This window comes from Marmota flaviventris, chromosome 15 (assembly GCF_047511675.1).
Source record: "Marmota flaviventris isolate mMarFla1 chromosome 15, mMarFla1.hap1, whole genome shotgun sequence".
In the NCBI taxonomy this organism is placed as follows: domain Eukaryota; kingdom Metazoa; phylum Chordata; class Mammalia; order Rodentia; family Sciuridae; genus Marmota; species Marmota flaviventris.
This window is the reverse complement of record NC_092512.1, coordinates 9,116,561-9,138,095: the sequence shown is the minus strand read 5'-3', so window position 1 is coordinate 9,138,095 and position 21,535 is coordinate 9,116,561. Positions and strand designations below refer to the sequence as shown.

The window sequence follows — 21,535 nt, the reverse complement described above, 5'->3', positions numbered from 1 at the left end:
TGTATCCATGCATCCAGAAACCCCTGCATCCAGGCACCCATGAATTCATCCATAAACTCATGGGTCCATGCATCCATCCATCTACATGTTGAGCGCCTGCTGTTTGCCAGGCTCCAGAATGGAACATCACTGGTGTCATCATTTATTCTTAGCACCATTGCGTTGCAGAGGCTGCCGCCATACCTACTTCAGAGGAGGGGAACTCGAGGCTCAGAAAGATTGCCAAGTTTTCCCAACAAGTAATATTCCTGTGGTGTGAAGACAGGTGTGCTCCACTCCCCAGACCATGTGGGGTTCTGCCTTGCTGTGCTGCCCCTCAGTGTCCTGAGGTCCTGAAGAGACAGAGTACCAGGTTCCTCAACCTGAGAACCCACTGACATTTGGAAATGGAGCATTCTTTGTTGGGGATGGGCTGTCCATCCATGCCAGTAACATCTCTCCCCTACCCTGTGACAACGAAACATGTCTCCAGACATGGACAAATGTCCCCTAGGACAGCTGATTACAAGGCGCTCTGGGATGGATAGACTTGTGCCCCTTGCCTGCCTGCCTGTCTGCCCCCTCGCCCCACTTTTCTGTTCATTATCACCGTGACAGATATGTATTTTAGAGGGAGCTGTGGAGCAGCAGAGAGCCTCTGCCTGTCAATTAGCTGAGAGTGGAGTTGAGCTGACCAAGCCTACTCGTTAGGTTGAATAAGAGACTTCTGTCCCCCACATAAGTGTCTCCTCACCAGTGTTTATCAGCTCCTTTGTGCGAGGCCCTACGTCTCATGGGTAATCAGACATGGGCCTGTCTTAAGTCCCAGAAAGCAGCACTTGGCACTGAGCCCAGGTCCCACAAAAGTTTATTGAATCTGTGAATGAACGAAAGAAAATGTGGTTGAGGAAATAAGATAGGGAGACAGAGGAAGCTGATAACCACAGCTGGCGATTAGCATCATGGTGGGTGGACAGGACGGAGGTGCACTGAGCAGAGGTGGCTGGTGGCGGCAGCCTTGACCTATGGACAGGGGAACAGGAGGGAGGGCCTGGAAGGTGTGGGCCCCCCTACAGCCCCAGCCCGTCTCTCCACCATGGAAAGGTACCTATGGCCGCAGGCCCTCCTTGGCAGTGCTCAACTTTGTGTCTTTTGAAAACCCTTTTTATTTTCATAAATTTGCTGAAAACTCACTTATTGGGAAGAAAATGAGCTGAAATGACAGAGAAACTGTGCTTCTCACTCATCCCTCGTAGTGTGGACGGCATGTACAGTTCACCGCAGCAATCACTGGCGTGTTGGGTAGTGGGCCCCACTAGGTGTCCTGACGACTGGGCACTGCCCCCTGAGTGCCCTGGCATTCCTTGTAGAGGCCCCAAGGGCAGACTAAGGACCTGGGCCTGGGTCAGCATTGGCCTCCCAAGGGCCTCAGCTTTGGGAAGAACCCAGGAGAAAATCCAGAAAAGACAAATCAGTGCTGTGCTCTGCACGTGCTTGGTTCCTAGTAAGGACCAGAAGTCTCTGCAATTATTTACAGCTGTTGTTGACGCTGAACGCTGATTGGCTATACCGAAGCTCTGAATAAACTACTGACATTTTCTGAGGCACAAGAAGCAGTGATAGTTTTTCTTTTGCATAAAGCACATTCAGAATTCCTGGGACCAGACCACTCACTGCTACCTCCTGTCCCCTCTCCCCTCTCTCTAGGTGTCCCTCTGCTGCGCTTTGAGGAAGCATCTGTGCCCTCTATGTCCCTTGCCACCCATGGCCGGCTGCTGGGCAGGTCCCAGGCCTTCCAGGTGGGCTCTGCATGGAAGCAAGTGAACCAGTTCCTTGGAGTTCCGTATGCCACACCACCCCTGGCAGAGAGACGCTTCCGGGCACCAGAGCCCTCAAACTGGACAGGCTCCTGGGATGCCACCAAACCGAGGTATGGGTTGAGTGGCAAGATTTGGGTGACTGGTACATTCTGGTTTGAGCAGGGTGTGGGTGGGGGAGATGTATTGGTTAAGGTGACATTAAATGCAGTAACAGGTGTGCTCCAAGTATGAGTGGATCAACACTGTGTTACTCATGTAAAGTTTATCAGTCGATGGGTGCCAGGGGCCTGGGTGCTCGGCTCCACCTGGTGATTCAGGGCCTAGTCTGGAGGTCTGCCCTCTTCAGTGGGAGTTTTCCCAGGCCACCTGGGGAGTTGCATCTAGAGAGGAAAGTGCAGCATTGGAGACAACTATGGGGGAGGTTCCCATGGGCCACACCTTGAGGTGGGATACATGTGTCATTTTGCGCATGTTTTGCACTGGCCAAACTTACCCTGTCCCCAGTGACATCTAACTTTAATGGGACTGGAAATGCAGCATTGTAGGAAATGTAAATGAGTTAGTGGGAAAAAAATTAAGAAAGCTCAGACCCCAACTCCCAAATGAGACAAAATTACAGGATGCTTTCTTTTTTTGTTGTTTTGTTTTTCAAAAGTACTTATAACCTATTCTTTCGTCTCATTGAAATTTTTTATTTTTAATACATTCTGAAGGATAATTTTATGACACTTTCCTAGTTAAAGCACATTCAGCACACCTGTGAAGAAGCACCCACTCTGGTCCTCCACCCCTCATCTGCACTTTCCGTCCAGCAGGCCTCAAAAGGCTCTGTCCCCAGTCCGCTGCATCCTCCATGTCCACTCCTGGCTTGGCAGCCAGCTAAGCAGGTTCCCAGGCTTGTGGACAGATAGAGGGATGGGCTGTCAGTTCCCGAAGTGCTCCCAGAAGAGAGATAAAGGCCTACAGTGGGACAGAGGCAGCAGGGTGCACAATAGCCTGGTTTGGTTCTGCTGCACTCCTGGGGACAGACACTGATTAGAGCACCTTGTTGGCTTGGACACGCCTGCAGGCAGATGAGGCCAAGGAGGTTCAGGAGTCTTGAACAGAGAGTGATTGGAGAGCTCAGGTCACTGTAACCCAGGGCCAGTGAGGCTTAGGGGCTAAGTCAAGTGACCACTTGGGTAGATTTGCCTGTGCTGCCATTAGGCCTGGTCCAGGATGTGTTCTTAAGAGATATTTGAACTGGCCCCCTACTCAGTGTATTGGTGTGGAAAGCAGGTCAGACACCTCCTCCCAGACCACTCCATCTCACAGTGTTGTTGCCACAGAGTGGGTGGGATGCCAGGTCTTTGAGACGGGGCAGTGGGCTCTGGCCTGGATGGTGGGTGGGAGGGGGATGGGGCATTCCTGCTTGGTCTTTCGTCCTGGGAGTTACCAGTGTGTTTCTGCAGAGCCAGCTGCTGGCAGCCGGGCATCCGGACACCCACCCCTCCTGGAGTCAGTGAAGACTGCTTATATCTCAACATGTTTGTCCCTGAGAACATGGTGAGCTCCAAGGGCTGGCATGCTGGCCCCAGAACTGTCCCAAAAGAAATCCTGGCCCTGTGGCTCACCTCCCTCTTCCAGGAGGATAAGTAGAGATAAAGTGATTGATCAAATATAGATAGAATATTTCTCCCATTTTAAAGATGCAGAGACTGAGGCTGAGAAAGGCTAAATGACTTAAGGACACAGCACCTGACAGAGTGGGCATGGGGCCACCTCCTGATTCCAAACCCAGTGGTCCTTTGCTCAGGGAAGCTTGTCGTCAATGACAGTGTGCTGTTTCTGTCTCGGGCTGTTTTCACAGCCCCATCCTGGCCTTGAGGGAGGAGCCTTGACTCTGATGGGGTGAGCAGTGTCCCAGGTGATAGCCCTGGAGCAGTGGTCAGTCTTCTGGCTGCTGGGTTTGCAAGGCTGAGCAGCAGCCCGCCCTGTCCCTTGCCCCACACCACCAGCAGGGCCTGACAGCAACCCTATTGTCCTCTCTGACTGATATGGTAACCAATGAGAGTCACTCAGGCCACTTTAAAAGGGGCCAGAGCTTGTCCCTGACCTGTGGGGCAGCCCCAAACCAGGAGACAAGACTGTCTGAGCTAGCCTCCTGTGGTGGCTTAAGAACAGTTCTACCCAGCTGTGGCACCTGACACAGCATCACTGAGAGTTTCTGGGGAAGGTGACAGAGGAGAGATCAGGGTGGGGTCCTGGTCAGCCTCTTCCTCTCTGTGGCTGCACCACACAGAGTCTGTCCCCAGCCCTGTGGGATGTGGGTGCCTCATGGTGGGGAGATAACGAGATAGTCTAGATGTGCAGCCACCCTGAATGGAGGGCTTGTCAGTCAGGGACTGAAAAGGTCCTGTGCAGATGTATCTGTGCCAGAGTCCATTGTCCATGGAGTGAAGAAGTTGCTGCTCAGTTGTTAGGTTCTCAGATGGGGCACGAGTTACCTGGTGCTGTGCATGCCCCATACCTGGAGTGAGGAATGGGACCCCCAACCAGACACATTCTAATGCAGAAGGGCCAGCCTAGCCGTGATCTCAGATGAGCCACTCCACATCCAGAAGCCTGCTCCCCCATTGGAAATGGATGATAATGCCGTCCTAGCTTCAAAGAACTGTTTGAGGACCAAATGAGGAACATGGGTGCAGACTTAGAGCAGTGTCCGGCCCTTAGTAGGTGCTAATAGCTAGCTGTGCATTGCTGAGGGGTGTAAGCAGAGTGGGCTGCTGGCAGGAGCCACCGAGGACCTGGAATGCTCCTCTGGAATAAAGTAAGGGCCAGAGCTGGGGTGCTGGGAGATGGCATGTGCCATGAACAGGACTCAGGAACTGCCATTCCTGCCATCTGCCCACTCTGCACTTGGGCACAGTGTTCTCACCTATGAAATGGGCCCAGTAGTTTGCTAGGGCTGCCATCACAACGTGTCACCAGCTGGCTGGATTAAGCCACACACATTTGTTTTCTCACAATTCTGTAGGCCAAAGTCCAAGATCCAGGGGCCGTGGGGCTGGTTTCTTCTGAGCCTCTCTCTTTGGCCATCTTCTCCTGTGTCTTCGTGTGGTCTTTTCTCTGTGTGTCTGGGTCCTAGTCTCCTTTTCTTATGAGGACACCAGCTATAGGGAATTAGAACCCAGACATATGACTGTATTTTGGTTCATTTACCTCTTTACAGGCTCTGACTCCAAATACCATCACATTCCATGTGTTTGGGACCCTAACACATGAGTTTGTGGGGACGAACTTTAGCCCATTGTGTGGGGCTAAGTCTACTTCAGGGCAGGGTGGACAGGCAGAGTTGTGTGTGTGGGCTCACAGCTGGGACTAAGCATGGAAAGAACCCTCCCCAGGCTCTTGCAGTGAAAATGGATCCAAGTTGAACAGCCCCAAATGCGTGGACCCCTTTGCAATCTCCGCAGGCCCCCAACGCATCAGTGCTGGTGTTCTTCCACAACACTGCGGGGACAGAGGGAAGCGAAGGGCGGCTGGTGATCGATGGCTCAGTCCTGGCTGCTATTGGCAACCTCATCGTAGTCACTGCCAACTACAGAGTGGGTGTCTTCGGCTTCCTGAGTTCCGGTGAGTTGCTGGCGCTGGTGGGTGTTGGTCAGCTTGGGCAACGAGACACCTAAGATAACTTACTTATACAAGGGAAGGGTTTTCTTTGGCTCAGAATCTGGAGCTCCCAGGTGACGATTGGTTGGGCCTGTTGCTTTGTGCTATGGCAGGGCAGTGTATCATGCCGGCAGCATGTGGCAGAACGCCTGTGCTCACCTCATGGACAGGAGGAGACAGAGGAAGAGGAGGGCTGGGTGCCACAGTTCCCTGCAAGGGCATGTCCCAGTGACCTAACAACTCCCACAAGTCCCCACCTCTCGGAGGTTCCATCAATAGTCCTTCCCAGGACCCAGCCTCGGGGGGGGGGGGGCCTTCAGGACCCAAACCACAGTGACATTGCTGCTGAGCCCTGAGCTGAGACTCACATGTTCGTCCCTCTCTCTAGAAGCCTCAAAACCTCGCTGCCTCTGCTTCTCCTCCAGCCCAGCTAGGAAATTCCAGCCTGGCCCAGCTAGCAGAAAATCTAGCACATTCACAGGATCCTGCAGCAATACTGACACCATAGATGAGAACAATGTTGTCATTTTCTGAGGACTTCCTTCGTGTCTGAAGCTCTTCCAAGTACATTTCACGTTTTATCTTGGCATGAGTGTGCACATGTCCATGTGTGTTCAGAAGGAAAAAACTGAGACCCAAGGAGGTTAGAAATTTGCTCAAGGTCATATGGTTAAGAAGTGGCAGAGCCAGGACCCACTGAGACTTGCCTTTTCCTGGCCACACCAAGGAGGGGATTCCAGCTCTTCTGCTACAGGGAAGCTATTGGGCAAGGGGTGAGGGCTCTCTCAGTAGTCTACCACTGCCCTTTATTTCTGGCCTCACTAACCTGAGTACCACCCTGGTCACACCCTCCTCCATGCCCACCACACCCAAAGCCCTGCCACCCATCTCTCCTTCAGCTCAGTTTCCACCAGCGTTGGGAGAGCAGAGGCACTGGCCATAGGATCTGGAGCCGGCAGCCAGTGCTGCTCCTCACTGGCTCTGCCACCCTGGACTAGACCCTTCACTGCCCTTAGTCTCATTGTTTACCCAGCTTCCAAAGTTGCTGGGAGGGTGAAGTGGGAGGATGCATGTTCGAGGCTTTGAGAGATGGTGAGGGATTTTATGAGCCCCAAAGATAGGGGCTGAGCTTCAGCTCTGACCTCCAAGGATCTCATTTAAGACCCAGAAAGAATGGATGGACAGGTGGAAGGGCTGGAGGATGGACTACACTGGACTGTGTGAGTGGGTGGGCACCCAGCATGATCAGCCCGGGGTGCTGAGGAAGAAAGGCTGGGGAGGCCACGTGGCACGAAGCCAGAGAGCCTGGAGAATCTCAGGCCTGTGCGATAGGAAGCCAGGGGATACAGTGTGGGAGATGAGGCTGGAGCACGGGTTTCAGATTCCCTGGGGAGCAGGCCCACGGGGGCCTCAGGATGCAAGGGGCTTCTTGCCTTCTGGCTCTCGTTCTCTGAGACCTGAGTGGCCAGGATGCCAACATGGGAACTGAGGTTTTGTGAAAGATTTGGAGGAGCAAAAAATTATTCCCTTGTGAATCTGCTTTCTTCTTCAAGGAGGAGAAACTGTGGGCTGGGTTTGTTCTCTAGGAACACAAGCTGAAGAGGGCGGGCTGAGCCACAGGGCCAGTGGGCTTGTACTTGCTGTCTGTCACCAAAGGGGCAGGTGACTATGACTTCTAGAGAGCAGTCTTATTGAGAATTCATGTACTTCTGGAGAGGCGGACACGTTCTGGCTTCCAGCATGGGCAGCCAGTAGGGAAACCACGAAAATGTCCAGAACACCCACCCTTCTCATTCCTGACCTGCTCCAACACTGCTTGATCATTTTGCTCAGAGAGAAACCTATCAGCAACAGGAGGACACATCACACTTACCGAGTGCCTCCCTTCCCCAGGAATTCAGCAGGATGACCTCTAGTTCTCAGTGGCAGAGAGGTTGGGGAACTGTGTGGCCCACGGTCAGCGCCGACTTGGTGTCGAACTGCTGGTCTCTGCCAACAACCACAAACACCAGTGTCGCTGGCTCCTCGAGGCTAGAAGTGTGCAGTGTTCTGTAGGAACCCCTTCTGCTTGCATTCAGCCACAGGAATTTGCTTCGCTTATTCACTGCGCCTCCTGTCCTCCTGCATCCCTGAATGTTCAGGTCTCTCCAATGGTGCCTCCTGCCCTTCAGCCCAAGATGTCAGGATCCTCATCAGATCCAGCAGCAAAGACCAGGGCCACCTAGGAGCGGCCAGGCAGTGTGTAGAAAAGATCTCCCAGTGCAGAGGCCTCTGCTGCAGCCAGAGGTTGGTAGAGGACCTTTCAGGGGAAGGACCCTCTGCCACAGCCGCAGGTTGGTGGCAGGGCCTCCCTGTAGAGGTAGCCTTCTCCTTTGGCCACAGAAGGGTTAGCGATGGGACTCTGTATGCAAGCAGGATGGCACTGCTCCCCATCTGAAGGAGAACTCATCCAGGAGAAGGGAAAGGGGCAGGCCTTCCATCCCAGTTAATCTCCCCAATGACCCTGTCACCAGGTACAACTGTCCCCTCCCCTTTTTTAACATCTATTTTTTAGTTGTAGTTGGACACAATACTTTTATTTTATTTATTTTTAATGTGGTGCTGAGGATTGAACCCAGGGCCTTATACCTGATAGGCAAGCACTCTACCACTGAGCCACAACCTCAGCCCAACTGACCCCTTTTCAATTAAAAAAAAATTCGCATTTTTAATCATTTAGAGCAGTTTTAAGTGTACAGAGAAATTAGCAGAATGTACAGAGCATTGCATACCTTCCTATAGCCCTCAGGTTCCCCTGTTAGTGACACATGCTTTGGCATAGTGCATTTGCTACTGTGATAAACCATGAGGTTTATTCACTAAAGTGCCAGCTTTAGTCACCTAAGGGCCAACTCTTTTGTTGTACATTCTGTAGGTTTTGCCAAATATGTGTTGCCACATGGCCACTATTGCAGTTTCCTACAGAAGGGTTTCCAGCCCTGCAGTCTCCCTGGGCTCTACCTGTTCATGTCTCCCTTTTTCACTGCACACTGACCCTGTGCTTCACCACACAGGACTGGAAAGAGTTGGGCCACTTGGGTGCCAGCCTCCCCAGGGAGAGCTGCAGGAGTTCAGGCTGTGCATCTGAGTGGGACAGGGCCCCAGGCCGCCTCCTTGCTCTGTGGGAACAGGGTGTTCTGGGCAATTCCTTCCCTCTGTGGCTGGAAGGTGCTGAGACTTGCGAGGTGGCTCAGCGGAGCCGCATGTTCAAGTGCGTGAAGGCCTGGCACCGGGAGCTGCCCGTGTCAGTGTCCCGCCCACCTTAGACAACCAGCCTCTTGCCCTCAGCCATCCAAGGCTGCAGCAGCAGCAGCCTCTGCCCTTCCTGAGCCAAGCCAAGCAACCGCCCAGGTCCCCAGCTCATTTGATAACAAGCATAGCATCTGCTGGGGGATCCCAGAGTGAAAATGGCACCCTGGAAGCCTCCATGTTTTCTAAAAGAGACAAGTGAAAATGAAAGCCGAAGTTCCTTCTAGTCTGGCCTCCCACTTGGCAAACTCATGCTGTCTGCGCAGGCCCAGGGCCTGCAGGGAACCTTGGTTCCTGTTGACATGAGAAGGTAGACAGGAAGTGAGGGGTGGAGGAGGGCCAGGGGAGGCCATCTCCTCCAGCCAGGACCCTACAGATGGGGCAGACCCCAAGGGGCATCTGACCACAGTGATTGTCCTCTTCTGGCAAAGCATGGTGGGGAGGGGACTGGGTATTGGGTGCAGAGCTAGGGGAGGAGGCAGGGACAACAGGCCTATGGGCCCTCCACAGGGTGGGGATCAGAGCATGTGTGTGTTGGCCAGGGAACTAGTCAGAAGGTTTGGCCACCACTGTAACCACACATTGCCATTACCTCATTGTCCCTTGGCACTTGGGGACCTCCAGAGAGGGTCTGCTATTCTTACAACCAGAAAAACTGGCAGAGAGTCTGGCCACAGAGCGTGCCCCCTCACAGGCACTATTTCTGCTGCTGGAGACCAGGAATTCCTGCCAAGGGTTGGTGAGACAGTGTTGGGGCCTACTGTTTCATTTTATTTAAGGGAGAAACACATCTTCTGTAATGCACCATGTCCAGCACAGTCCTGCTGCCTGCACACATGTCAGCAAATGCAATCATCAAACCAAAGCCCTCCGTGATTTACAGATGGCAAAGCACACAAATGTTAAGTAGCTGGTACAGGGCCCACACTCCTAGTGCATGGCGTGGCTGAGACCGCAGGCCACCCCAGCCCCACGGCCTTTACCAGAGTCCATCCATAAGACTGGGTCCTGATTAGGGGCTTCTGTCAATTGTCAAAGAAACTGATGAGCAGACAAGAGCTGATCAGAACACAGAGGGAACAATGTACTGTTTGATGGGATGTTTGCAGTGAGCACCCCTCTCGGGTCCTGCCCTGGGATGAGCAGGCTGCAAGTCAGCAGGAGTGCGGTGTGTGTGCGCGCGTGTGCACGTGTGCGTACGCGTGATGATGGAGTGAGGTGGGGCTAGTGTGGAGCCCTGAGAATTAGGAGAACTGGGCTCAGCCATACTCAGACTGCAGGGGACACTATGGATGTAATGAGCGGCCCTGGGAGCCAGAGCCCAGACCCATTGCCCTGATCTTGAGAGACCTGGGTCCAGAGTTGCGCAGGAGCACTGAGGCTGTCACCCAGCCCGTGTGAGCAGGAGTTTCATAAGTAAGCACTTAAATTTCTTAATACCCATCACAGATTTTTCAACAAATGTCTGTGGAATTGGATTGAATATTTGGACAAAGAGCTCTGATTATGAATTAGGATTTCAGTCCCAACTTGATCTCACATTCACTTCTTGTGTCTGAATAGTCTTGCTCCCAGATTTCTTCTATTTCACTGGGGAAGGAAGAGGCTGGGCCCTTGAGCTCACTGTGGCTTGTAAGCCCTCCACTGGAGGCTGCGGGCCCCGGGCTGGGATCCTGTCTCTTACCCTCACAGGGCCCAGCACCAGGCCCAGCACTGGAGGAAGCCCTCTGATTTGTTAGACGAGTGACCTCTTGCATGACCCCACTCTGACCTCCCCAAGTCTGTGGACTCAGTGTTGGCAGTGTCATTCGCACACAATGGGAAGCGGGTACATGGGAAGTGGACGTCAGGGCCATCCCCACCCTGTTGTCACTGGTGATCTAGGTGTGGCTGTCACTCTTCAGGTCCCACTCAGTTGATGCCCTGCTTTCCTGGGGAAACAGAATCCTGCTAGCCGTCACTTGGGGTCTCATGGAGCACTGTGAGGGGTCTGGAGCTCGGGGGGCCTGGGCTGCTGACGTAGGCAGGAGTCATCTGCTGAGAACCGTCAGGGAAGAAGCGTGTGTGCCTCAGGCGAGAGCGGCAAGGCTTGGTGTTGGAGGTTATAGAGAGAGCAGGTCCTGACAAGGTGTATGGAGATACGTGGAGTCCCAGGACAAACAGGAGGGTGGGGCACGTGGTATCCCCAAAGCCCTGGAGAAGAGCGAGTTTTTGCTATGCTTTTGTCATGTCTGAATTATTTCGTTAAAAAGAAATAGTAAGAGGTCTTCAACAAATAGTTACCGAATTCTATAGAAGAGATGTCACCTCAGTTGCACACTATTAAGGCCACAGAACATGAGGCAAGGGAGAGACTGGGGTCCTCAGCCCCCTCCTGGCCTGGCCACTGTTAGAGAGAGCCCCTGGCAGCCCTCAGGGGCCGAGCCCGGTGGTGGAACCCAGCAGGCTCTGCTTCCCATCAGAGCAGCTCCCCAGCAAGTCCCCTCGTTCACTGACAAGCAGGTGTGGCTCAGAGAGGTGAGGATGCTCGAGGCTGAGCCAGAAGTCAAGCCAGCTGCGTCTGACTCCAAAGCCCAGGTCCTCCCCACTGTCCCTTGCTGTATTTGGAAAGTGTAGTTCCAAATACGAGGCCTAAGGGCCCCTAGAGGAGCCACGGGCCTGACATGGACAGCACCATAAATGTTCGACCCAGAGTTGCAAAGTAACACAGAGGAACCATCTTCCTCTTCTCTGCAGGGTCCAGGGAGGCAACTGGCAACTGGGGGCTGCTGGACCAGGTGGCAGCTCTGACTTGGGTGCAGACCCACATTGGAGCATTTGGCGGGGACCCTCGACGTGTGTCCCTGGCAGCAGACCGTGGCGGGGCTGACGTGGCCAGCCTCCACCTTCTCATGACAAGGACCACTGGCCCCAGGCTCTTCCGGAGGGCTCTGCTGATGGTGAGTGCCGCATCCTGTCTGCAGTCTGCTCTGAGGTGTTCACTTGGCTTCAATTGTTTGGTCTTCTCTTATCCTTTATGCCAAGTATGAATCTGCTGTAAGTCATCTTTCCAGGTAGGAGTGGATCCAGAATGCTGAAGGGCCCCCTCAACTGTTTTCCAATCATATTCAAAGTGCTAAAAATTCCATGTGGAAGCTCTATTTCTGGGAGAGCCTCACTGGAGTTTAGTGTCCATGATGATAATGGTGATATTGGTGATGATGCTGATGGAGATGATGGTGATGATGAGATGATGACTATGATTAAAGTGACGGTGATGATGGCGATGATGATGATGATGGTGATGATGATGATGGTGATGGTGATAATGCTGTTGGTGATGAAGATGATGGCAATGATGGTGATAATGCTGATGATGCTGATGGTGATGATGCTGATGGCAATAATGGTGATGATGGTGGTGATGGTGATGATGCTATGATGCTGATGGTGGTGATGATGATGATGATGATGATGATGGTGGTGATGATGGTGATGATGATGATGGTGGTGGTAGTGGTGTAATGATGCTGATTGTGATGACGCTTATGATGGAAGAAATAACCTGGTTGGTCATAGCATAAGCTCTGGTGTCTCTTGTTCTGTCATTGATTTTCTTCTAATTTCACTGAGCAACTAGTGTGAGCAAGTGGTATGTGCTAGATGCTAGAAATGCCATGCCAACAATACTGTCCCGCTTCCCAGGTGGCTCAGGGTCCTGGGGCTGGGGGCACAGCAATTAAAGAGAGCCCCAAGCACAGGGGAAGGCACAGCGTGGGGGAGGGCTTCCCTGGAGAAGGAATGACCTGATGACAGGCAAGGCCTGGGGGTGTCATAGTGGGTAGTGATGTGAAGGCAGAGGAGCCAGATGGTCCTGCATGTCCTACGTTTCATCCAGGTGATAGCAAGGGTTTTGCTCATTGGTTTGTCTGTTTCATTCCATGATCCAGCCATTTTGGTGGCACTGGGTACACTCCCAATTGTGTGAGTATCACCATGATCCATTGCCAGAGCTTTTTGTCCTCAAGACTCTGTACCCATTAAGCCACCCATTTAGCCCTGGGGACAGCTGTTCTAATCTATGGATCTGCCTATTCTGAGCGCCCATTATTAGTGGAGCTGGCAGGATTTGTGTTTTTGTGCCCAGTTTTTTCCACTCAGCATGATGTCATCCAGGTTTGTCCACGTCATAGGAGGTGTCAGACTCTCCCATGTTTAGGACTGAGTGACGCTGCACTGTGCAGACGTGCTATGTTCTGTTGACCCATCCGTTCACTGTTAATGGGCCCCTGGATGCTCCCACCTTCTGCTACGGTGGAGCACTGTGATGGGCGTGGGTCCGCTGTCAAAGGCTTTCTAAGCAGGTGAGAGTAGGTGCTTAGAGCTGCCCTTAGAGTGGCAGGAAAATGAATGGGAGGAGCCATGTTGGGGGCAGAGAAGGCCATCAGGAGCCTGCAGAGGAACTCAGTTGAAGCCAAGGTGGAGAACAGAGAGACGCAGCCATGGGCCCAATTCCTCACTGACCTGCTAGCAGTGCTAGGACCATAGCATTGCTCCCAGCCTTGACCAGCCTTTCTGGGGTCCAAACCCTTGATCATAGGAGGGGAGAAAGGTCACTGGCCATAACAGAGGCTGGGTCCGCACTGTCTCCATTCCCCACAGAGAGACCCCACCTGCTATGGCCTCTCTCTTTTGGCAACAGGAGCATTTATAAGGCTCTGGATTCACTCCCCGTGACGTGCCTGTGAAGGCAACTTCCTCTGATGGAGAGACCTTCTCCCCAACTCCTCTTTGCTCCCTGCTTGTCCCTTAGGAAAGCCTTCCAGTCTTCTCCCTTAGACCCGGCCCCTTACATGATGATGCTGTGCAGCGTCATCAGGATTTCCACTGGTAACTGACTGCTCTCGGTGCCCAGTCTGCCTCCTCACAAGGCTGAGCTCTGGCAGAGCAGGAGCCAGTGCCCCCCTCTCTGCAGGGTCCAGGCACCTGCATGCACACCTTACTGTGAGCAGGTGCTCCAGGGCACAGCGGGTGAGCAGGTGAACCAAGTGACCCGAGAGTGTCTGCGGGGGCCAGGGATCCACAGGCTAGCCCCGCTTCTCTCTGCAAGGCTAGCCCAGCTCCTCCACCATCTTTGGGTCTCTTTCCTGTGAGTCTGGTTTTCTTCCTCTGTTTCTCTGAAGTTGCTCCATCCTAATGGCAGGAGGTTTGAGCACCAGCATTTTTCAGTTCCTGGTGTTGAAAGCTCAGCTTCCTCTTTGAGTTGATCCTAAAGAGACTCCTCCAGGGCCCACTCAGCAACAAGATACTCACTAGGACCCAGACGATGCCCAGATATCTTCCAAAAGGCCTGGAAGGCAGATTTTTTTTCTTTTTCAGGGTTTAGGTGTTTGGGGAATTTCAAAACTGAATCTGTTTTAACAAATGGCAGTATATTTAAAAATAAACCTTCCGTCTGTTTTACTCACTTGGAAGCAGTTTTTACAACTGTTCCCAGAAGTCCTTGGGATGCAAGTGAAATTATTTGGAATTGGGAGAACTGAAATACTTCAACATATTAGAAATTCTTAAATATGTTCTTTACCACAGATGTTGGGGCAATGAATGCAAGTTGGCAGTTTATTCTTGGGTAAAATCTGAAGTCTCTCTGCAAGTTCTTGGGGCTAGAACTATTAAAATATTAGTGGAGAAGCTCCTTTGACGGTGATTAATGACCCACATTTGTTTAACATATTTGAGTTCACAAACACTTTCATTATCTTATCTTGGATTCCTCACATTGATTGGCATGGGATCTTCATTTTATTTCCTATGTAGAGATAAGATTTCTGAGGCTCAGAGACATCTAGTGACCTGCCAAAGAACACACAATAAAGAAACCAAAGCCAAATCCCATGTTTTCCCATTCCTAAGGACTTCTCTGGGAATTGAAGTTCTCTCAGGGTCTTAAGATGTGAAGGAAGAAGCCGGAACCAAGAATCAAAGGGGTGGACATTAAAATCCTGGCCTGGAAAGAACTCTTCACCTGGCATTTCTCACCTGTGACATTAGCATGGCGCTTTCTCTCTGTGTCCTATGGGCTGGTGACATTGTCATAGCATCAGGTTCGCAAAGTGTCCTGGGAACCCAAGAAACCCAACCTCCCCTCCACCTGTAGTTGGAGGCATCAGGGAGCTGCCTCCAACTACAGGTGGCCCAGGACCTCCTACCTGCCCTGGCCAGGTGGAGGGAGAAAGGGGCGTGCTGGAAACATGCATCATGGCCTGAGGCCCGGGCACGCTTTAAGGGAGGAGAAAGGAGGAAGTGACTCCTAGGACCTAGGAACCATTCCCTGCCGTCCTCCTTGCTCAGAGTGAGCTCCTGGCCTCGAGGCAGCCTCCTGCACTTTCCACCTCTGTTTCTGTGGGAACTCCCCTGCAGCTCCCGGGCTCTCACCGTGTGGAGAAAGGCCAACCTCCCCCTGGCTTCTCTCCTCTGATTGTGGTCAGTGTGTCCAGCGTCTGCTAGAAAATCCCTTGGGTGGTTCAGGGCTGAGCCAAAGGGCCTCCGCATTTGTTTAACATATTTGAGTTCACAAAACAAAGAATCTCTCTCAAAGCAAAGAATCTCCCCTTAAGAAGAGACTTCTATTTAGCAGCTTTTAGGACTTCTGCTTGTTCTGCGTGTTTATGATTTTTCTCACATATCTGATTTTGACTACGGCGAGATGCTGGGAACCTTAGAGTTCCTTAGCACTTAGTAGGGAACCTGGTTCGCGGGAGGGTCCAGGGCGAGGCTGAGCTCTGCTGAGCAGATGGGGAGATGGAGCCGATGGCCGCGGCCTTCCTGCCTCATTGTCTGCGGATCTCACGATGGGAGCGCTCTCCCCTGCTCATCAAAGTGGTCTCGCCAGTCATGGATTTGGTGCTCCCAGAAGCCTTTTAGAATAAGTCTGTTGAAGTTTTCTTTCCTTATCTTTTTTTCCCCTAATACTCCTGCTGGTAATCTGAGTATCATTTCATGGAATCCATTGCTAATTTGGGGAAAAGAAAACCTGCAATGCCCTGCTGTTCAGCCTTGCATCACGAATCAGGCTGACAATCAGCCGTGGACACAGCAGTTTGGTTCCCTTCAGGCTTCTCCCTGGGTTTGAACAGTTTTGTAAAAGTCTGTGTGATCAGGTGGTCCTGAGTGTGGTAGTCGGGCTGGCCTGGTGAACGTGCTTTGTCTCCTGGGGTGTTTTCTGGTTTGTGAAGCCTGGGACGGGGAGGCGGGTGGGCTTGGGACTTCGCTGAGCTCTCTCCTCAGCTTCCAAGCCTGGCCTGGTGGTTTTTAGGGTTTCTTTGAAGCTGCCTCTCCATCTTCAAATGAGGGCGGGTCCCCTTGTGTCCCCTTTGGACCAAACCACCCACCTGCTGCGTCTTGGAGACCCAATAGCAAAGCAGCTTACAGACCAAAGGAGTTTCTTTCCTTCTTTCTCTTTCTCAAAAGCGTCCCCTAGCCATACCTAGACCTGCCCTCATACCTGAGTGGAGCTCTGGGGAGGGGTCCAGGCAGCAGGGAGGAGCTGCAGAGGGAGGAAGGCCTCCCTGTGGTCCTGGGGGCCACACCCTCTCCTGGACACTGTTACCAAGGGAACTGCACCTGATTTGCTTTTTCTTCTTTGTCTTTCTGGGCCATGCTGGTTTGTGTTTTTATCTATCATATCAATCTTATTATTTAGACAATGTTTTGGCTTTCAAAATCTTCTCTATGGCTCTGTTTTAGACTCCAAATCACTGACATCTGTTCTTATCATTATGGTCCTTTCTCCTGACTCTGACTAAGCGATGGTCTCTTACTTCCCGAGTCGGAAGCTGACCTCATCACTTCTCATTCTGATCAATGTCAGATGTAAGCAATGAAGTTCCCTTATGGTTTTATCAACTCTTCCCCAGAAATTTTGCAAAGTAGCAATATTGTCATTTGTTTCTAAATATGTTATTTTTTTTGCATTATTTTCTTCTTATCCAAAAGATTTTTTTTTAAGAATTCAGATTCATAGAATTGTTATCCACCCTTTTGCAAATCGTTTCCACTTGTGTTGCCCCTGATCATAGAGCACAGCGGAAGGACTCCACGCCCCGATGTCTGTAGCTTCCTCCGTGACTTGATGGGTTCCTGTTCATTGGCAGAAAAGGGGCCCAGTGTTATTAAAGTCTTTACACCTCTCCACTTCTGCTTGTTCAGTCTAGCAGTTTCTGAGACTCCAAATGGAATGATCGGTTTATACCTCTATCCTCATAAGAGTGTCCTGATGTATTTTGAAGCTGTTTATCTTTTGAGTGACACAGGTTGCGAGCGTCCCACCTTCTCAGTGGATTGCTCCTTCTGAGACATCTGCCTTTGCCCTGGTGTAATTTAGATTCCATTTGCCTCAACATGAAACATGTTCGTTCATTTTCTCCATGAAAAACTTTCCACCCCTTTGTTTCCAAAATCTCTTCATCTTTTGCTTTAAGCATATGTCAACTAGACAGTAAATGCTGGGATTTTAAAAATCCATCCTCCACATAGCAGCCAGGTGATCCCACAAACATATGGAGATGCTATCACCCCCTTAGGTCCTTGGATAGCTTCCTGTTTCTCTGAGTAGGCCCTGCGCCCCTCCCTTCCCCTTGAGGGCCTAAGAGCCTGCAGGCCCCCCCCCACCCCCCGCACTCCCCTATCTCAGCACACGAGCCCTTGCTACCCTACTGTCCTCTTGGTACCCTCAGCCTGCAGGAGCTGCCTGCTGTCCCTGTCCCTAGATCTGTGCATGGCCATTAGCTGCTCGTCTTCCAGGCCTCAGCTCAATGGCTGTGTCCACTGCTGACCTCCCTCAGCATCCATCTAAAGAGACCCCATCCACTGGGCTCTGCTGTTTTCTGCATGTCCCTCCTCCTCATCAGAAAGCCTCCTGTTATGTGTGACATCAAGTTCCATGACATCAGAGGCCCCACTGGTTTTCCCTGATGCAGCCTGAGCACCTGGAGCAGTATTTATTTAGTAGGTGCCCAGGAATCATTTCTAGAAATTCTCAGAAGACCAAATAGCTCACCCACCACCAGTGATGTACGGTTCTCATGATGGTGGTGATGATTTTGCCTCCCTCACCCCACGCCCACCTTCCAGGGTGAAGAGACTCCACGGCTCCAGGGAGTCTGGCTGGGGCTGTCCTCAGGAAGCTGCAGAGCCCCTGAGAGAACTTTCCACTCACCGCCACCTGGAAGCTCCCACATTCAAGGCTTAAATATTTATTAGGTTACTTTAATCAGGAATAAATACATGATTGAACAAAGTGTAATGCTCCCCACTTAGAACCCCCCGGGGCTCCCCAATGCTCCAGTCACATCGGTCACAACAGAAAATGACACAGAAGACGCTGTACAGGAGCGCAGAGGCACCAGGCCTCCAGGTGGAAGTCGCTGTCCCGGGTGTCACGGGTGTCACGATCCTTTCTCACATGCTGGCTGGTGGCTTTGGATCAGCCGTGGGAGATTGTCAAGGAAGCCACAAATGCCTCCTTGTATGAATACCCTGGAATCTGGTGACGCAGCAAATCATGTAAACACGTATGCACGTACCACCAGCAGCACGAACTCACGGCCATGGACGCGCATGTGAGCAGACGTGAAGGGCCGTGTGCACGCGCCCCCTCCCCAGAGTCCCTGGAAGGGGAAGAGTGAGTCACGAGCCGTCTGCAGCCGCCTGCCTTCCTGGCAGGATCCGACTGTCTGGTTCAGCGCTCCTTCTCGGCCTGTGTTTTCACCCGTCTCCTTCAGCTATATATGGCAAAATCACGCCACTCAGGGCCTCCCCTCTTCCTGGAGCTCGGTATTTGCACTCATGTGGATACCAGACCCTTCCTAGGATAAAATGTGGTGTGAGTCAACTCCTTAGAAGTGATCACTTTCCTTCTTTTAAGAACATCTGGCCTTTCTTCCTGCCACGTCCAGCAGCCCTAAGCTCCATGCAGATCCCTGGACACAGGCGCCCTGTCCCCTGCCCCAGCCCATCCCAGGCAGGCAGTCCATCTCTCCACGCGAGGCTGCTTTTACATTCCATGCTTTTCCACTCTCTTCCTGCCTCACTGTGACACCTCGCTGGGGGCTGGGCTGAGTCACCCTTGTTTCCCTATTTGGTCCCCACCTCACACAGGACTTAACACAGCACCTTTTTACACAATTGTGAAGGAATCATTGGTTCCTTAACTCTGGCAAGGACCCCAGCAGCCAGAGAAGCTCTTTCTGTGCTGCAGACCCTGGCTGGGGCCCCTAGAAGGTGGTGAGTCCCAAGCCACCTTCCTTCCCCACCAGCCGCCACCCTTGCCCCATGTCCCCTGCCACATGGCTTTGGTGCAGGAGAACGCCAACGTCTCCTCCTGGTGTGGAGGAGCTAGCAAGTCCATCGGCTGGGGTTTAGTGTCAGCGGGTCTCTTACAAGGGAGGAGGTGTCACCCCGTAGGTCTCCATGGATGGCAGTGCGGCTCCCACCTGCTGCCCCCCTCCGCAGGCTGCGGTCCTCCTCCACCTTCCACCTCCATCTGCCAGTCGACTGAGGAACGCTTCCGCGCAGTTTCTGGAAGAATTCCTCATCCTTCCCGTGAGTCACGTGCACATCCTTGTCTGCTGGGCTCTTTGAGACCTTGTCCCATCATTGAGACTTGACATGTCCTGTGTCACAGCCCTGGTCAGACACGGAGGAGGGGTCCCTTTGGTCATGATGTGGATAGAGAAGGTGAGAGTTTGGGTCTCATGATGGCTTCTCCTGGCTGGAATTGGGTTGTCCAGGGGCTAGAGAATCCTGCCTTTTGCAAGATCCCAGGTGACAGTCAGAACCTCTGTGGCCTCGGGTGCGAGCCCGGGCGTCTGCTGTGCCGCTAGTCTTCAAAGTACGGTGGCGACGAGAGCAGCGAGCTCTTCCTCTTGCTTCCACTGTACATCAGCGAGACGCTCTTCTTCTTCCGATCAAAGGGGCTGCTGTCATCCCCAGTCAGGGACAAGTAGGATGCGATGCTTTCCCGAAGGCCATAGCTGAAAAGGGACTCATCCACCCCAAGTGGGTTCCCTGCTCCCTCAGGGTCCTCCTGCAGTCTGTGAGTCAGAACAGGTGGCAGAGAACGGGAGAAAAGAGTAGGATATTGACAGAGAGGGGACAAGGGACAAAGAACAGGAAAAGGAAGAAAAAAAGAGAGCCTAGTTAATATCCTTTTAGCTTCTTGTTCTAATTCTGGTTCTTACATTTCTTGGCTGTGTGATCTTAGACAAACCACTCAGCCTCTCTGAATTACTGTTTTCTCCAGTGCCTGTAACTTCCAACTGTAAATCTAAGTGAATTTTTCTTTGAGAAAGAGCAGTTTCATTCATCTCCTAGCCAATTCTGATCTCTGATTTTCTTTGAACTTACCCATGGGATGAATTTTGATTTCTGTTCAGTTTATAAGATAATCCACCAATCACAAATGATGGATATTCACCTCAAAATTTAATGGCTGGCAATGGAAAAAAACAGACTAAATCAGTGGAAGATGTTTTTCTCTTAGCAAAACTGAGTCACCTCAGTTTTGTCATGTTTAAGTTCCATGAGTGAGTCTTAAGTACTACTAAATGACACAGGTTGGCTCCTGCGTTAGTCTAGGGCCTGTGCAATCGGGAAAGCAAGGCGGCGTCCCTGCTGAACAATGCCTTCTAGCTTTCAGCAGGGACTCCTAAGGACAAGGGGACTGAGGGCTGTGGTGGGAGTGGCCAATGACACCAGGCCACGGCTCTCCACGCCATGTCGGGCTCACACGCTCAGGGGACACCCACACACCTGGACGCTCTCTTCCAGTCGAAAGTCTTCTGGCGCAGGGTGACGGGGGAGCTGGAGGCCCTGGCTGCTGGGGCGGGCGTGCTCTGCGTCAGGCAGGGCGTGGTGAGCACACAGCACAGGCCATCAGCCACCTCTGCAGGGGGAAGCAGACAGGGTCAGGCCCAGGGAAGCCGTGGCCAGGGTGGAGTGCAGGCCTGAGCACCATCTGGTCCAGCTCCAGGACCTTGGCATGGGAAATAAAGGCAGGGACTTGAAAGGGGTGTGGAAGGTAGTGGCCAGGCTGAGAGTCACACACCCAGTCCTTGGAGGGCTGCTAAGGTGCCCTGAATGTGCAGCACACTTAGCTAGGCCCAGGCAGCCGGAGGAGCTGGGGACCCGGAAACCAGTGTTAGCTGGAGACAGAGCACCTCAGCTGTCCCTGAGAGTCAGCTTCACTCTGATGGTAAATTGACCTCTCTGAGCCCCAGTTTCCTTGACTACACAAGGAGAGCAATGAGGACAAGTGAGGACAGCTGGCAGGGCACCCAAGGAGGGCCAGGGCTGCACCTGGCAGCAGAATTCTCCTGTGCACAAGAACAGGAGGCTGCTGATTCCCCAAAGTATACAGGAGGCTTTGGTGGTGCTCAGGTGTATCAAGTACATCTCCAAGGCAGGAAGGAGGGTAGAGAAAACAAGGGGGGAGGGAGGAGGGGGGGAGGGAGAAGGAGGAGGGAGGAGGAGGGAGGAGGAGGGAGGAGGAGGGAGGAGGAGGGGGAAGGAGGGGGAAGGAGGGAGGAGGAGGGAGGAGGAGGGGGCGCAGGAGAGACGGGCGGGGGAGGGGGAGAGACAGCCCCAGAGCATGGAAGACACTGAGGCAGGGAGAAGACAGGGAAAGGTAGAGCAGACGATGAAAGGTTCGGAAAGATCCCTCTTCTAGCCCTGGAGTCTCATGCAGAAAGGGAAAGAAATTTAAGCAAGCCCCTTTGGCTGGTATGAAATGCTAAGCCCCGGGGGCCCCATCTCTCCAG

General features: G+C 52.5%; 2 protein-coding genes across 5 annotated transcripts in view; one reads left to right on the top strand and one right to left on the bottom strand.

Annotated features, from left to right (window-relative positions):
• Positions 1-21,535, top strand: part of Tg (thyroglobulin) — a 213,923-nt gene that overhangs the window by 113,689 nt on the left and 78,699 nt on the right. The window contains exons 38-41 of the mRNA XM_027950368.3: positions 1,687-1,909; positions 3,251-3,344; positions 5,255-5,414; positions 11,475-11,677. Of these exons, the coding sequence (XP_027806169.2) occupies positions 1,687-1,909; positions 3,251-3,344; positions 5,255-5,414; positions 11,475-11,677 (680 nt within the window). The remainder of the gene's footprint in view (positions 1-1,686; positions 1,910-3,250; positions 3,345-5,254; positions 5,415-11,474; positions 11,678-21,535) is intronic.
• Positions 17,956-21,535, bottom strand: part of Sla (Src like adaptor) — a 33,463-nt gene continuing 29,883 nt past the window's right edge. For all 4 annotated transcript variants that reach the window (XM_027950392.3, XM_027950385.3, XM_071602103.1 and 1 more), the window contains 2 exons: positions 20,529-20,661; positions 17,956-19,810 (listed from right to left, as the gene is read on the bottom strand). In XM_027950392.3, coding sequence (XP_027806193.1) covers positions 19,597-19,810; positions 20,529-20,661 — 347 coding nt within the window. In that variant the 3' untranslated portion in view covers positions 17,956-19,596. The remainder of the gene's footprint in view (positions 19,811-20,528; positions 20,662-21,535) is intronic.